This window comes from Capricornis sumatraensis, chromosome 10, assembly GCF_032405125.1.
Source record: "Capricornis sumatraensis isolate serow.1 chromosome 10, serow.2, whole genome shotgun sequence".
Lineage (NCBI taxonomy): Eukaryota > Metazoa > Chordata > Mammalia > Artiodactyla > Bovidae > Capricornis > Capricornis sumatraensis.
Window position 1 is genome coordinate 105,540,803 of NC_091078.1, and position 15,237 is coordinate 105,556,039.

Here is a 15,237-nt window from a genome sequence, read left to right on the forward strand (position 1 = left end):
CGGTCCAAACTCCGCTGAACAGGTCCATGCAGCTCTCTACCCGACAACCTCCCTACCTACATCCCAGGGACCAACAAAAGACCCAGAGGCGGGCCCCCTTGCTAAACTCGGACAAACAGATCCACTATGGAAATTAGTAAAGGCAGCTTATGCTACCTTAAATCAAACCCATCCTGAGGCAACTAAATCCTGTTGGTTATGTTACAACTTAATTCCCCCTTATTACGAGGCAGTAGGCCTCAACGCCTCTTACGACCTGGCCAACAGCACCGATCCTCCTCAATGTCGATGGGGAAAACAAAAAGTGGGCCTTACAATGAGAAAGGTATGGAGAAAAGGGTTATGTATGGGCAAGCTGTTATCAGGGAGGTCTCCACTGTGTGCGCATGTCGTTGAGCCTACGGACTTGCCCATAGCCCGGTGGCTAATACCACGGATGGGAGGATGGTGGGTCTGTTCACACACGGGGCTGACTCCATGCTTACACAGCTCAATCTTTGATCCCAAAGAAGAATTCTGTGTTATGGTAGCAGTCGTGCCAAAGATTCTGTACTGACCAGAGGAAACAATATATGATTACTGGGCCCCAAAATTGACCCTAAATCCTCAAGAAAGAACTTACAAAGTCAAGAGGGAACCTCTTACTGCCATAACCATAGCAACTAAGTTCGGTCTTGGAATAGCCGGGGCCGGAACAGGAATAACAGCTTTGTCCCTGCAAAGCCAAGGATTTAACTCCCTGAGAGCAGCCATAGACGAGGACATCACCCGTATAGAGCAATCTATTAGTCATTTAGAATCGTCTTTAACTTCCCTATCTGAAGTAGTTCTGCAAAACAGAAGAGGATTAGATCTGCTCTTTCTGCAACAGGGGGGACTCTGTGCTTCCCTAGGAGAAGAGTGCTGTTTTTATGCTGATCACACAGGAATAGTTAGAGAATCTATGGCCAAAGTAAGAGAGGGACTAGCCCAATGTAAACGGGAACGTGAGGCTCCACAAGGATGGTTTGAGTCTTGGTTGCAACAATCCCCTTGGTTGACCACCCTAATCTCCACCTTGCTGGGACCTCTGCTAGTACTTCTACTAATGCTTACCTTCGGCCCATGTATTATCAATAGACTTGTAGCCTTTGTAAAGGAACGCATAAGTACAGTACAGCTGTTTGTGCTTCGGCAACAATATCAGACTGTGTCTCAGGACCGAGAGGAAGATTCCTCTATATGATCTAAGGACGGGGGGAATGTGAGGGACCAAACGACGGGCTCTAGGACCTGAGTCATGTTTACCAGAAAGAGACAGGACATGCGCTATCCTGCCTGGCCAATCATGTAACACCAGCTACTCCTGTAACTGAGACAAAGAACTGCCTGTATATAAGCCGCCATACTCCTTTGTTCAGGGCTCTTGTCGGATTCCACTGTGCTGGAAGAGACTTGGGCCCTAGCGCGCTAGAAATAAACTCCCTTCTTGCCTTTGCATTACTGTGGTGGACTTGCTCTCTCGGTCGGTTCGGAGATACGGGCTCGGTGCATAACAGGCAGGAGGGGTGGTGAAGACGTGGCCGGCCCAGCTGCAGAGTCGTGAGAAACGGGGGAGAGGAGCAGGCCAGAGGGCGTAGCACGGGTTGGTCCACCGGCACGTCCAGGGAGGTAGCGGTGCGGGCAGGGAGTCCAGGGGCCCGGTGGGAAATCGGCCACCACAGGCGAGGACCGCGGGCAGCGCCGTCCGCAGGTTGTGGGGAGGGTCCTCTCTGGAGGCTGTGCTTCATGGAACTGACGTGCATCCCTGGAGAACGTCTGAGAGGTCCGGGGGCTGTTCTGATGGGCACGGTGTGGGCAGAGGGCAGTTGGCTTCTGTCGGGGGTGGGGCCCGCTGCAGCTAAGGGGCTGGAACCCTGGGCTCCCCACCACCCCCGACAGGAAGCTGCCCCAATTCACCGGCCTCAGGAGCCCAGGGCTCGCGGAGGTGGAAATCGGCTGACAGGTACTGAAGCCTGGAAGCGAGCTTTTTCTGCCCAGAAACACAGGGTGTGTTTGCATGGCTGAAGGTGCGCTGTACACAGTGGGTGTGCCCTCCGTCTACCACTTCCTTCATTTCTAAAGGAAATGGCTCCAACCTTACCCTCGAATCCTAACTTCTTCTCCACTGTGTGACGTCTGCTGACGTCACGCGTCCTGGGACGTCACCCAGCTGTCGACGGCGTGATGACGTATATCCTCTTCTGCGTGTACAAGGGTATGGAGCCCTGAGAGATACGGCTTGAAGTGATAATCAGTGATTTTTAAAAAAATTTGAAATCACAGACTCTCAGGAAGTTGCAGAGAAGGAGCAGAGAGGCCAGGGAGGCGGGAGGCGGGACTTTGGACACGGCTTCCGGAGGCCTGTGGCTGGGCCCTGCCGGCTGCCGGGCGGGGTGGCTGCCGGGCTCCCCTCTCAGCGGGACGGGGCTGAGGGAGTGGCGGGGGAGGCTGCCCCGTAGCAAAGTGAGGACCGCCCGCCCCGCCCCCTGCCCCGCCCCGCCTCGCCCCGCCCCCCGCCCCACCCCGCCCCCGCCCCCGCCCCCTGCCCCGCCCCGCCCCGCCCCCTGCCACAGGCTGCTGCGGAGCGATGGGCCGGGTGCTCTCCATCCAGTCTGCTGTTTTCCTTGGGCTGCCCCCTCTGGGGCCTCGGCCTGGAGAAGGCGTCTCCTACAGCTTCCTGGGTGGTTTGCCCACCCCGTCCACATCTCTGGGGGCTGGCCTCTCTCAGAGCGGGTCTGAGGTCTGCGAGGGAGCCCACCGCCATGCGGTTCTCAGCCCAGGGCCTCGCCCACGTGCCTCCTCCTCCTCAGAGCCTTCCTTCCTGTCTGTCTGTCCGCGTGTCTGTGTAGCTCCCAGGCTGTTCCCGCGTCCCGCTCCAGCAGGACCGCCGGGCGCGTCCTGAGGGGGACCGGGGGTTGTAAGCGGAGTGGCCGGCATCTTTCCTGCTCACGGTCTGGTTGGAAACACACCGTTTTCCCCATCCTTCTCATCTCAAGGTGTCTGAACTACCCTCTCAGGACCAGCTCTCCACTTGCGAAGATCAAACGACGACACGTGTCGGCAGCCCCGTTTCTGTGGTCGTCCGGATGTCCTTCTCATCACTTCCCCAGATTCACATTCCTCTGTGCCCCAGTTTCCCGACCTGGACGCTGAGCTTTTTTCCTCTCAACACCCCTGGTTTCTGATCAGTGTCTCACCCTCGGGGCACTCTTTTGCCGTATCCTGTAACTTTGTATGTAGAGCGCTTTCCTTTAATTCTAAGAATTTCAAGATTTGCGTTAATTCAAAGGGTAATTTGAGGAGTATGTAATTTCATTCCCAGGAGTGGAAAGCTAACCCCTTATTTCAGAGATGCAAATATACCGCGAGGTTCAGAGGTTTCTTTCTACTGAGGATGATAAGTCTCATCACGTGAGTAGAGGGCAGGGGCTTCCTTCTGTTCTTTCTGGTGATTTTCAATCTTTTAAGTTTTAATTCTGGAGAGCTGTGGTCACCGTTTCTTCAAATATTCCTTCTCCATCAGCTGTGTTCCTTCTGAGCCCCGAGAGGCAGCCTGAGCCCAGCCTTTGCCCCATGCTTCCTGTACTTACCGCTTACCTGCTGCCTCCCCCTGGGGCCCTGCCCCTCCTGCTCAACATCGCTCCTTTTAGTTCAGTTCAGTAGCTCAGTTGTGTCTGATTCTTTGTGACCCCAATGGACTACAGCACGCCAGGCTTCCCTGTCCATCACCAGCTCCGGGAACTTGCTCAAACTCATGTCCATTGAATCAGTGATGCCATCCAACCATCGCATCCTCTGTCGCCCTCTTCTCCTCCTGTCTTCAATCTTTCCCAGCATCAGGGTCTATCCCAATGAATCAGTTCTTCGCATCAGGTGGCCAAAGGATTGGAGTTTCAGCTTCAGCATCAGTTCTTCCAGTGAATATTCAGGACTGATTTCCTTTAGGACAGACTGGTTTGATCTCTTTGCAGTCCAAGGGACTCTCAAGAGTCTTCTCCAACACCACAGCTCAAAAGCATCAATTTATTGGCACTTAGCTTTTTTTTTATAGTCCAACTCTCACACTGATACATGACTACTGGAAAAACCATAACTTTGACTAGATGAACCTTTGTTGGCAAAGTAATGTCTCTGATTTTTAATATGTTGTCTAGGTTTGTCATAGCTTTTCTTGCAAGGAGCAAGCATCTTTTAATTTCATGGCTGCAGTCATCATCTGCAGTGATTTTGGAGCCCTGCAAAACAAAGTCTGTCACTGTTTCCATTGTTTCCCCATCTATTTGCTATGAAGTGATGGGACCGGATGCCATGATCTTAGTTTTTTGAATGTCGAGTTTTAAGCCAACTTTTTCACTCTCCTCTTTCACTTTCATCAAGAGACTCAGAATGGCCAGACAGAATGGCTATCATCAAGAAACCCACAAATAATAATTTCTGGAGAGGGTGTGGAGAAGAACAGACCCTCTTGCACTGTTGGTGGGAATGTAAATTGGTACAGACACTATGGAAGACAGTATGGAGAGCCCTTTAAAAACTAAGAATGGAACTACCATATGGCCCAGCGAGCCTACCAGTAGGCTTACACCCTGTTGTTGTTCAGTACCACGTTGTGTCCAAGTCTTTGCGACCCCATGGACTGCAGCATGACAGGCCTCCCTGAGGAAAACCAAAATTGAAAAAGACTCACGTCCCTGATGTTCTTTGCAGCACTATTTACAACAGCCACGACGTGGAAGCAACCTAGATGTGCATCGATGGATGGATGGATTAAAAAAGCCATGGTATATATACAAAGGAACATTACTCAGCCATAAAAAGGAATGCATCTGAGTCAGTTCTACCGAGGTGGATGAACCTAGAGACTTTTATACAGAGCGAAGTAAGTCAGAAAGAGAGAAACAAATATCATATATTAACGCATAATATGGAATCTAGAGATGGTATGGATGAACATTTGCAGGGCAGCAGTGGAGACAGAAAGAACAAACTTATGGACATGGTTGGGGGGGAAGGAAGGAGAGGCTGGGACAGATGGAGAGCGTATAATGAAAGCTTACACTACCGTATGTAAAATAAGACAGTTGGTGGGAATTTGCCGTATGACTCAGGAAACTCAACTCAGAGCTCTGTGACAACCCAGAAGGGTGGGAGGGAGGTTCAAGAGGGAGGGGACATATGTACGCCATGGCTGATTCACGCTGATGTATGGCAGAAAGCAACACAATATTGGAAAGCAATTATCCTTCAACGAAAAATAATTTTTTTTAAAAAGTAAATACACTGGAAACACTCCCCTTAAGTCCAAGATAAACGCTCTTCTGCCGATGACTCAGTCCTGCATTGATTGAGAAGACGTCCCCTTTCAGACCAACAGGTCGGGTGGGGATGATAACCGGCCAGAGCCCTGGCTGAGTATGGTGACCGTGGGTTTGAAGCCTGGTTCCAGCACTTCCTGGCATGTAGTGAGCAGGTCCTGACACTTCTGGGCCTCGGTTTCCCACCTGACTTCCTGACCCACGTAAAGCTCTGCAGAGGGTGCTGATCCAAGTCAGCTGTGTCCCTCAGGTTTCTCCAGCTCCTGCCCTGGCCACCACCGAGCGCCTCGGGGCACAGTCAGACCACTGGGAGCATCGGCCGCCCAGCAGAAGCACTCACACTGCCCACCCTGTAGTGGCCTGTGGCCTGAGTTGATCAAGGCCTTGACAGGCGCATGAAGAGCTCGACACACAGGTGTCAGGGTCCCGGCCCCAAGCCTCTGGTGATCCAGCTGACCCGTGGGCCTATCTGCTCATTGAGTGACCCCATGAGCCACGTTGTCCACGCTGGAGATGAGCGATGAGCCAGTGTGTGAGGGGGCATGCCTCCAGAGGCTGCTGGGGCAGCCGGACCCAGGCCCCCAGCGCCCCCATCGCAGGGAACAGTGACCAGCAGGCAGTCAAGGTGGGGCTCTGAAGCTCCCTCCTCACCTTCCCAAGGTGCCTCAGCCTGCAAGGACCCCATCCAGGCCCTCAGGACAAGCCCTGGAGGTCCTGTAACCTGGGGTCTGAGGGGCCTAGTTCTGGACTGGTCACTCGGGAAGTGCTGAGAAGCTGTGGGACAATGAGCCACCAGCAGGAAGTCTCAGGGCTGTGATGGGAGGAGGGGATGTTCTGGCCTGAGATTCAGGACATCAGAGGGGACCCGGCCTCGGCAGGGCAGGCCAGGGGAGCAGGGGTGGCAGTGGGCAGAGAGGGAGTCAGGCCGCTTCTCCCACCTCCCCAGCCTCCAGTCTCCCCAGCATGGCCCATTGCTGACCCTCCGGGGAGGTGAGCCAGGAGACACGGTCTCTGGGGCAGCCCAGAGCAGGGAAGGACACGGGACCTCGGCTTGTCCCTACTCTGAATCTCACAGTAGGGCAGGGCTGGCCCAGGCAGGCATCAGTCACAGTGAGTGGAAGTGACCAACAAGGGGTGTCATGTTTGGGGGTTGCTCTAGTGAGGGCCATACTTCTAGGTGGGCTCAGTGATAAAGAATCTGCTTGCCAATGCAAGAGACGTGGGTTCGATCCCTGGGTTGGGAAGATCCCCTGGAAGATCATGGAGGGCATGGAATCCCACTCCAGTGTTCTTGCCGGGAGAATCTCATGGACAGAGGAGCCTGGTGGGCCACAGTCCATAGGGCTGTGAAGAGTTGGACACGACTGAGCAACTAACCAACAAGAAACAAGGACTAACGAGGGCCGGCCGGCCTCGAGGTCCCGCAGGAGACAGAGCAGGAAGGGGAACCCATGTCAGAAGCCGGAGCGGAGGGACACGGGGGCTCCCAGGGCTGCGGTTCGGCTCCATTTCCAAGCTCTATGCACCAGACGGAGCATGAACTGTGCATGAGGGGCGGGGGCGGCGCGGGGGGATGGCAGAAGTGGGTTCCTATGTCCAGCATCCGAGGTGCAGCCTCCACCGGCCCAGGCTCTGTCACACTAGGGTCGCAGACAACAGTGTCCTCGGGACACCAGAGAGCAAGCCAGCGGCAGAGTGGACGGCCCGAATGCCCATCCAGAGGTCTCTGTCACTCACGAAGCCAGGCTGGCGGGCAGTCGGGGGTGGTGAGACACGCAGAGACAGTGACGTCAGCCAGTTTCATCACGCTGTTCTACCTCATTACATCTAGGTTATATTCAGTGTACGGCGAGAGGCACCAAATTCCCAAGCACTTTAGTGATTAGACTTAATATGTGACACTTCCTTAAAAAATACACTAGCTGAAGTAACAAGAGCGAATTTAAAATAACACACTGCAGACAGGAACTCGGAAAGCCTTTAAAGTTGGCATAAGAATGGCCAGAGGTCAGGACTGAGTGTCTGAATGTCCACCCAGACATCACGGCACGGGGTGGGCTAAGCCATGGAGGCTGGCCCCTGACCAGGCAGGAGGACCTCTCCACCGTGCAGGACAGATATAGCAAATACAGCAGCTGCCCAGTCATCGAGACACCTCTAAAGAGGAATTCTGAGGCACGCGTATCACTTCCGGTTCATCACGGAGACCGAGGGCTCCAGGGGAAGTTAGAAAGGCAGCCGCAGAAGAAACCCAAGGACACAAAATGAAAGAAAAAAATACAAAGACAAAATCCACAAACATAGAATAATGAAGTGATTTTAAAAGGTGAAAAACCAAAACAGTATTTGTTTTTTAAAAAATACACAAAACATTGGGAAGACTAAGAAAGATGAGAGAAGATATATGTAAGCAAAACACAGAACTATGAAAGCAATTCACGAACTGCAACATGTAAGTAAATGTCATAAGCAAAATGATGGCACCCTTACTACTAAAGAGCCCCGGGCACAGACAGTTTTACAGATGAATTTCCCAAACTTCTTCATAAGAACACTCCAGAATCTTTCTTTAAAGGAGGACAATTTTGAAATTAATTTTTGGAAGCTATTATTACCTTATATTCAGAACTGGTAAAGTCAACACAAGAAAACACATCTAAGTTATTTCCCCATCGTGTAAAATATCCTAAATAGCACAGGAACAAACCAAATGCAAAATGTCTTACAAGAGAAAACCTATGACTAGACGTACTTTACCCCAGCAATGCAAAGATAATTTTCCACATGAAATAATTCACTACGTTGTTAGACTACGGAAGACAAAAAACGACTACCTTAACGATTACACAAAATTGTACTTGGCAGATTACAGAGAAAGGGTTTGATAAGATTTCAGTATATTCTGAAGTGTTAGAACTCTCAGAAAAATAGAATGGCAAGGAATAATGCTGAACTTGATAAAGCCTATATACTCAATGCATGCATCTCTAAGAAAACGAGAGATCAGGCAAACCAAAGATTAGCCAAGGATGTAGAAGTGAGCCACACACTCAGCAAGTGTGATCTGACGGACACACGTGGAGCTCTGCTTCACCGTGTGTGCATGAGAGTAAGTCCACAAACTTTACTGGGTTTACAACAACAATAAATTTTGAAGAATTGGTTTACTACAGGCCACATTCTCCAGCAGGGGAATCAGGTTACAATCCATAACAGAAACTAACTGTAGTAAGTATCTCAGTGTGGGTGTCCACGTGCTTTGCTCTCAAAGTTGTCCAATGTGTCCAAGTCTTCCTTCTGACTTAGACTCCCACTAGAAAATGAAATGAAGGGATGCTTTACTTTCTAAAGAAAAAAATAACTGCCAACTTAGAAAAAAGGGTTGGCAAAATATCCCTTAAAAGTGAAGGACCAAAAGAAGACATTTTCCAGGCAAACATAAGCTGAGAGACTAATTCACAAGAGCCTGAAGCCAAAGAAACACAGGAAGGAGAGAAAAACGATGCCAGTTGCAGGTGTAGAGATTCGGGAAGGAAAGGATGCAGGAGCGGGAGACAAATGGAAAACGTGAAAATAATGATTATTTAGGACTCAGCCATTGACGCTGTCTTGTCAAGTTTATAACAGAGACGCAGAGTGCAGAGTACATTACAGCGGCTAACAGCCCGCGAGGGAGGAGTGGGAGACGGGCTGGGCCGCATGGTTTGGAAACTGGTGCAAATACTTGTACCAAGTAGACAGTAATCAATGGAGGGTCTGTATTTTAATCTTTAGAGTAACTGCCTTTTAATCTTTAGAGTAACTGCCAAAAGAATGATACACTGAAGTATAATTTAAAGGTAATAACGAGATACAGAGGAGAGATTTTTTAAACAGGTGCAGGAGGAGGTATGGGACAGGGGAGCGCAGTGGGATGGTGGGCAAGGGCAGCCGCATGAGGGGCCACGTTAAATGCATATGGAGTAAACAATCAGCTTAAAGACAGATCACGAGCCTGGGGTCAAAGCTTTCTGAGGACGTGAGGGCGATCTGGTTGCAGCAGCTGCCACCCCAGTGACCGCAGGGTTGACTCAGCTGATCTGGCTGGGCAGGTGCATGTCCCCACCCTCCCTCACCGCCCCATGTGTGTCCCTCCTGAAGCTGCTCACTCGGCCAAAGAGGATGACCATTCCCAATAGAGGAGGACCACACTCCCGTCAAGCGTATACGAGTATACGCTCCCCTGCTAGAACCTCCAAACAAGCTCTCAGGAAACACACCTTAATATAACAGCACAAAGTGCACGTAAAGCAAACACTAAATAAAAGAGCAGGTAAATCCCCAGACAAAGCGGACTCTAATGCAAGAAGCATTGAACAATGTCAAGCGCGACACTCTATAAGAGTAAAAGGGACAAAGAGTCCAGACAATAAAACACATAACATATTTTTAAAATATAAAGCAACGATTAACAGAACTAAAAGGAAAAATAGAAAATTGCAAAACCATAGATTTAAATTCTCTCAATAAGTAATAGAACAAGAAGACATGAAAAAATAGAAGATGTGAACAAAATAATTATCTGACTTGACCTAATTGACATATGTAGCATATTATACCAAACAATTGAAGAATTTTTTAAGTACACAGAAACGTTTACTAAAATACAGCATACGCTGTGCCAAAAGCTGAGAGTTAGTATGCTCCAAAAATTAATTTGAGATGGAAACATGAAAGGTGATACAATAAAACTCCAAGAAAAAAATATGAGAATATGTTCATGACTTGGAAGCAGACAAAGAATTAAACAGACTTAATAATTTTAAACAGATTGAAAAGCACTAGTAAAAAATATTGACAAATCAGACTTCTATAAAATGAAAAACTTCTGTTCACCAACAGACGCCATTTAAAAAACCACAAAGAGGGCTTTCCTGGTGGCTCAGTGGTAAGGAATCTGCCTGTCACTGCAGGAGACACGGGTCTGGTCCCTGCTCTGGGAAGATCCCACGACAGCTAAGCCTGTTCACCGCAGCTACTGAGTGACGGAAGCCCACACGCCCTCGAGCTCGCGCCCCGTAGAAAGAAGAGCCGCAGCGACGAGAAGCTCCTGCGCTGCAAGGAAAAGAAGCCCCTGCAAGCTGCGGCTAGACAAAGCCCACACAGCAACGAACCCAGGGCAGCCAAAGGGGAGAAAGCCACAAACAATATTTAACCAGCACTTGCATCTAGCAAAAGACTTTTCTGTGGAATATATAAAGAACTCTCTATAAACATGCGCACTCAAAGAGCACAGCCCCAACTCAAGGGAAAAGTGAGGAACTCTCACTTCTCCAAATAGGATATGCAAATGACCATATGATCTACCCTAATCCCTTCCCCCCAAAAAAGCCAGGTATAAAATACACTGTTAGGCAAAAATAAAATTTTAAAGTAAGAAAATTAAATTGAAAAAAATTTAAAAACACACACTTTTGAACACTTAAGGGAAAACCCACACTCTAAGGCCAGCTGGGAATGTGTGTACGCTGTGCAGACTGCGTACTGTCAGGAGCGAAGACGGCACGGCCATGCAGGACGGCGCCCTCATTCTGTAGAGACGCGTGAGGAAGGGTCAGGCATCCGTAATTTACTGTGACACCGTTACCAGATTAGTGGGGAAAGGACAGACTGAGAGGGGGACTGAGGAACAGACACAGGGGACACCACTTGTAAGAATATTTACGTGCCTAGAGGCAGAAATGAAAGAAGAACTCACAGGAGGAACAATCCATGTAGGTGGAGGGTACATGGGCGTCCATTCTTCCTGTTACTCCTGCCATTGAAACGCAACACTCCAAACACAAACAGGAAGCAGGGGCAAGGAAAGCATGGGGTGTGGGGTGTGGAGGAGCTGTGGGTCTCTGTGGCCCGCAGCCCCCGATAAGCCACTCCACCGAGGGCCCTGGCCCAGATGGCAGGCGACGTTTGCTGGTCTCTGGGCATTGATGTACCTGGGGTGGACGGTGGTGACAACCCAGTCCAGGCTGGTCCTTGGGACACTGGGACAAGTGGCCTAGCAGCCTAGCTACCTGAGGCCACACCCACCCTCTGTGGCCTCCCGAGGGGCTGGTCCCCTGGGCACCCGTCACCAGAGGTGTCTCAGATTTGTCCAGACTTTTGCAATCAGTGCAAAAAGAGAAAGTCACTGTCTGCATCCCATCTAAGAGACAACTCAGCTGAGTGAGAGTGAGGCACGTGCACCCTCTGTAGAAGCATCGTCCAGAGCCCAGGGCTGGGGCACCACGAGCAGCAGAAGGCTTGACCTCCACGCTTGACAAAGAAACCGCTTCCAGAGCTAGGACTGAACACCGTCACCTTCAGGTCCCAGGAGACGTGGGTTCTTCAAGCTTAACAACCTTCGAACATAGCGATTATTCCAGATTCCAAAACTGTATCAAGCAACTTGAGCATTTCGTTTTTACCCCCTTCAAAATGCACTTTTAATGATTTCTCTCGGAATCAGTAAAGAAAAATACTTCTGTTTCAGAGATTGATGTTGTACAAAACGCTGCTTGAGAAAGTGTAGCTTCAACGGTAAGCGCACATACGACGGTCTATGAATATTCTAAGTGAGTAACTTCCACTTAACCTTTGAGTTGCGTCATATGAATATTATTTTCAATTTCATTAGTACTCCATTATAACACCTGTGGTGAACAGAACAGTAATTGGAGGATTATAGACAGACCTATGAGGCAGAACCACGAAGAAGATTCTGGTTTGTCTGCTGGCAGAAAGAAGACAAATAATATTTACTTGATTTTCCCCTTAGTAAGAATTGTTTTAGAAGATACAGAAATAAAACATCACATATTACTATGGAATACATCTCAAGTGATACATTTAAAGAACATTTTACAGCATTAAAAATTATATTAGAAAAGAATAAAGGCTAAAAATGACTTGAGCGAGCGCCACCTACATGGGGTTATGAAACAATCAGCCCACAGTGAATACAGGGAGCAGAGAGTGCCTTCAGAAGACGCAAGAGAATTGCTGAGTGAACAGTGGGTTCAATAAAATCAAGAGACCTACATTAAGATTTCTTCTTGTAATATAGGAAATATTAAGAAAGAAAAGTGGGATAGCACAGATAATCAACAGAGTAGGAAATAATAACATGAAAAACTTTCGGTAACAAATTTGAAAATGAGATGAAGCGTACGCATGTAAGTGAGGCTGGGTCTTTCTAACGAGTGAAGCGTGAATCCAGCTGACCGCACAGCATCGTTTATTTGAATGTAAGACGCTCATTATCACACGTTTACTAAGAATGGCCCGTGCGCCCCATCTGTCACAGCAGATCTTGGAAGGTATCTGGGCAGCGGGCACAGCAGGGCTCATTGGCCGCCACGGCCCCTAAGCACCGGAGGGCATGGTCTCCAAGCACGTATCAGAGCTAGAAGAGGCGGCGGCGGGCCCGGGAGCGTGGGCGTGGGCACGGGGACCCTGGGGATCCGGCTGAGGGGCCACGCAGGGGCAAGGGGGCAGAGGGCAGAGTTCTGGGCTGCAGAGTGGTTGGGGGTCCAAATGCTGAACCTGGACAGCCCTCCTGAGGGAAGGACTTCCAGCGTCATCTTCACGTGGAAGCAGCTCTGGACGGTCTCCCCACTGCAGTCAGGCGGGCTGAGCAGGGCGGAGGCTGCCACCCGCGCTGGGCACCGGGCTCGGGGGTGGCCCCACCTGGAGTTGGAGGGGCCGAGGAGTATGGGGGTGGGGGCTCCACAGGGTAAGGAAACACGCTGGGGGTCCAGGGGGCCGAGTGCTGGCTCCCCACACACCCAATCTGGGCATGAGGCCCCGGGGCACCCGTAGCAGGAGCTGGAAGGAGTGAGGAGTATGGGGGCGGGGGTCCCACAGGGGAAGGAAACACCCTGGGAAACCAAGGGCCCGAGGGCTGGCTCCCCACGAGGGGGTCAAAGCTGCAGACGCCCCAGGCCCAGATGGAAGGCCCTGAGGCAGCTGGAGGGGGGTACCCCATCCAAGGGTGGTTGGCAAAGGGCACCCCGCTGGAACCACAAGGGTCGGGGAACTCCAGCCGGGGGGCCCTCCGGTCAGGCCGGCAGGCGGGGTCCGTTACGTGCGGGGCTCCCCAGAGGCAACAGGAGGCACAGGCAGGGCCCTCGACGGCCGAGGGGGCCGGGTGAGCACGGCCGGCGCCCCGCATGGCTGCCTCCCTGCAGGCGCACGCACCCATCTCAGGGCGGCCGCTCTCCTTCCACGGGCTGACTCCTCGGGGTGCCCAGGCGGCTCCTTGGAACCTGTAAGCAGACAGGAGGCTCAGAGAGGCTTCGGGGGGCTGGGGGAGAGGTCGGGGCTGAGGGGAGAGCTGAGCGAAAGCACCGACGGCGCCGAAAGGGTGACACAGGAGTGGCCCTGCCCAGGGGGCCTGCGTGGCCCCGTTATCTGGGCCTCTGGCGTTCAGCCCCTCGCCCCCACCATGCAGGCCCCCGAGCGCAGAGGCCGCAGAACGCCAGCGGCCGCGGGGCTCCCTGTGGGGGCGCCTGGCGCCTTCAGGCAGAATCCGCCGGGCGGCGGCCTCCCGTGGCGCCCCACCCGTCCTCTGGGGCCCCGGCGCCAGCCCCCAGCTGGGGAGGCCGGCGCTCGGGGCCGCGCGGGGGCCGGGAGCAGAGGGCTGGCTCCCGAGTGGGCCGTGGGCCAGGGAGAGCCCCGGGCTGCCCCGCGGCGGACGGAGGGAGGGCCCGGGCAAGCGGCCGAGGGGCCGCCGGCCGCCCTCTCTCAGCCTCGGCCTCCCCTGGCCCTCCGCCGCTGCCTCCGTCCAGCAGGGCCCTGGAGCGCGCCCCTCACGCGGAGGCCAGGGCAGCTGAGGTGTCCCGGGCGGTTCCGGTCCAGAAGGCCTCAGGTCCGGGGAGGTTCGGCTCTGAGGAGGTCTCGGCTCTGAGGAGGTCTCGGCTCTGAGGAGGTTCGGGTCTGAGGCGGTTCGGGTCTGAGGAGGTTCGGGTCTGAGGAGGTCTCAGCTCCGAATGGTTCGGGTCTGAGGCGGTTCGGGTCTGAGGAGGTCTCGGCTCTGAGGAGGTCTCGGCTCTGAGGAAGTCTCAGCTCCGAATGGTTCGGCTCTGAGGAGGTGTCGGCTCTGAGGAGGCTCGGTTCTGAGGCGGTTCGGGTCTGAGGTCTCAGGTGCGGAGAGGTCTCGGGTCTAAGGCGGTTCGGGTCTGAGGAGGTTCGGGTCTGAGGTCTCAGGTGCGGGGAGGTCTCGGGTCTGAGGAGGTTCGGGTCTGGGGAGGTTCGGGTCTGGGGAGGTCTCGGCTGTGAGGAGGTTCGGCTGTGAGGAGGTTCGGCTCTGAGGAGGTCTCGGCTCTGAGGAGGTTCGGCTCTGAGGCGGTTCGGCTCTGAGGCGGTTCGGGTCTGAGGCGGTTCGGCTCTGGGGAGGTTCGGGTCTGAGGCGGTTCGGGTCTGAGGAGGTTCGGCTCTGAGGAGGTTCGGGTCTGAGGCGGTTCGGGTCTGAGGAGGTTCGGCTCTGAGGCGGTTCGGCTCTGAGGCGGTTCGGGTCTGAGGCGGTTCGGCTCTGGGGAGGTTCGGGTCTGAGGCGGTTCGGGTCTGAGGAGGTTCGGCTCTGAGGAGGTTCGGGTCTGAGGCGGTTCGGGTCTGAGGAGGTTCGGGTCTGAGGCGGTTCGGCTCTGAGGAGGTTCGGCTCTGAGGCGGTTCGGGTCTGAGGCGCGGCTCTGAGGCGGTTCGGCTCTGAGGAGGTTCGGGTCTGAGGCGGTTCGGCTCTGAGGAGGTTCGGCTCTGAGGAGGTCTCGGCTCTGAGGCGGTTCGGGTCTGAGGCGGTTCGGCTCTGAGGCGGTTCGGGTCTGAGGCGGTTCGGCTCTGAGGCGGTTCGGGTCTGAGGAGGTTCGGGTCTGAGGAGGTTCGGGTCTGA

The 15,237-nt window shown here is 52.9% G+C and overlaps 1 protein-coding gene across 1 annotated transcript; it reads right to left on the bottom strand.

The window, feature by feature from the left end:
- Positions 1-12,716: 12,716 nt before the first annotated feature.
- PRR23E (PRR23 family member E) lies at positions 12,717-13,524 on the bottom strand. The gene is given in 4 exon segments (XM_068983140.1): positions 12,717-12,877; positions 12,880-12,945; positions 12,948-13,143; positions 13,267-13,524. Coding segments are annotated over 4 exon segments (681 nt in total).
- Positions 13,525-15,237: the final 1,713 nt, after the last annotated feature.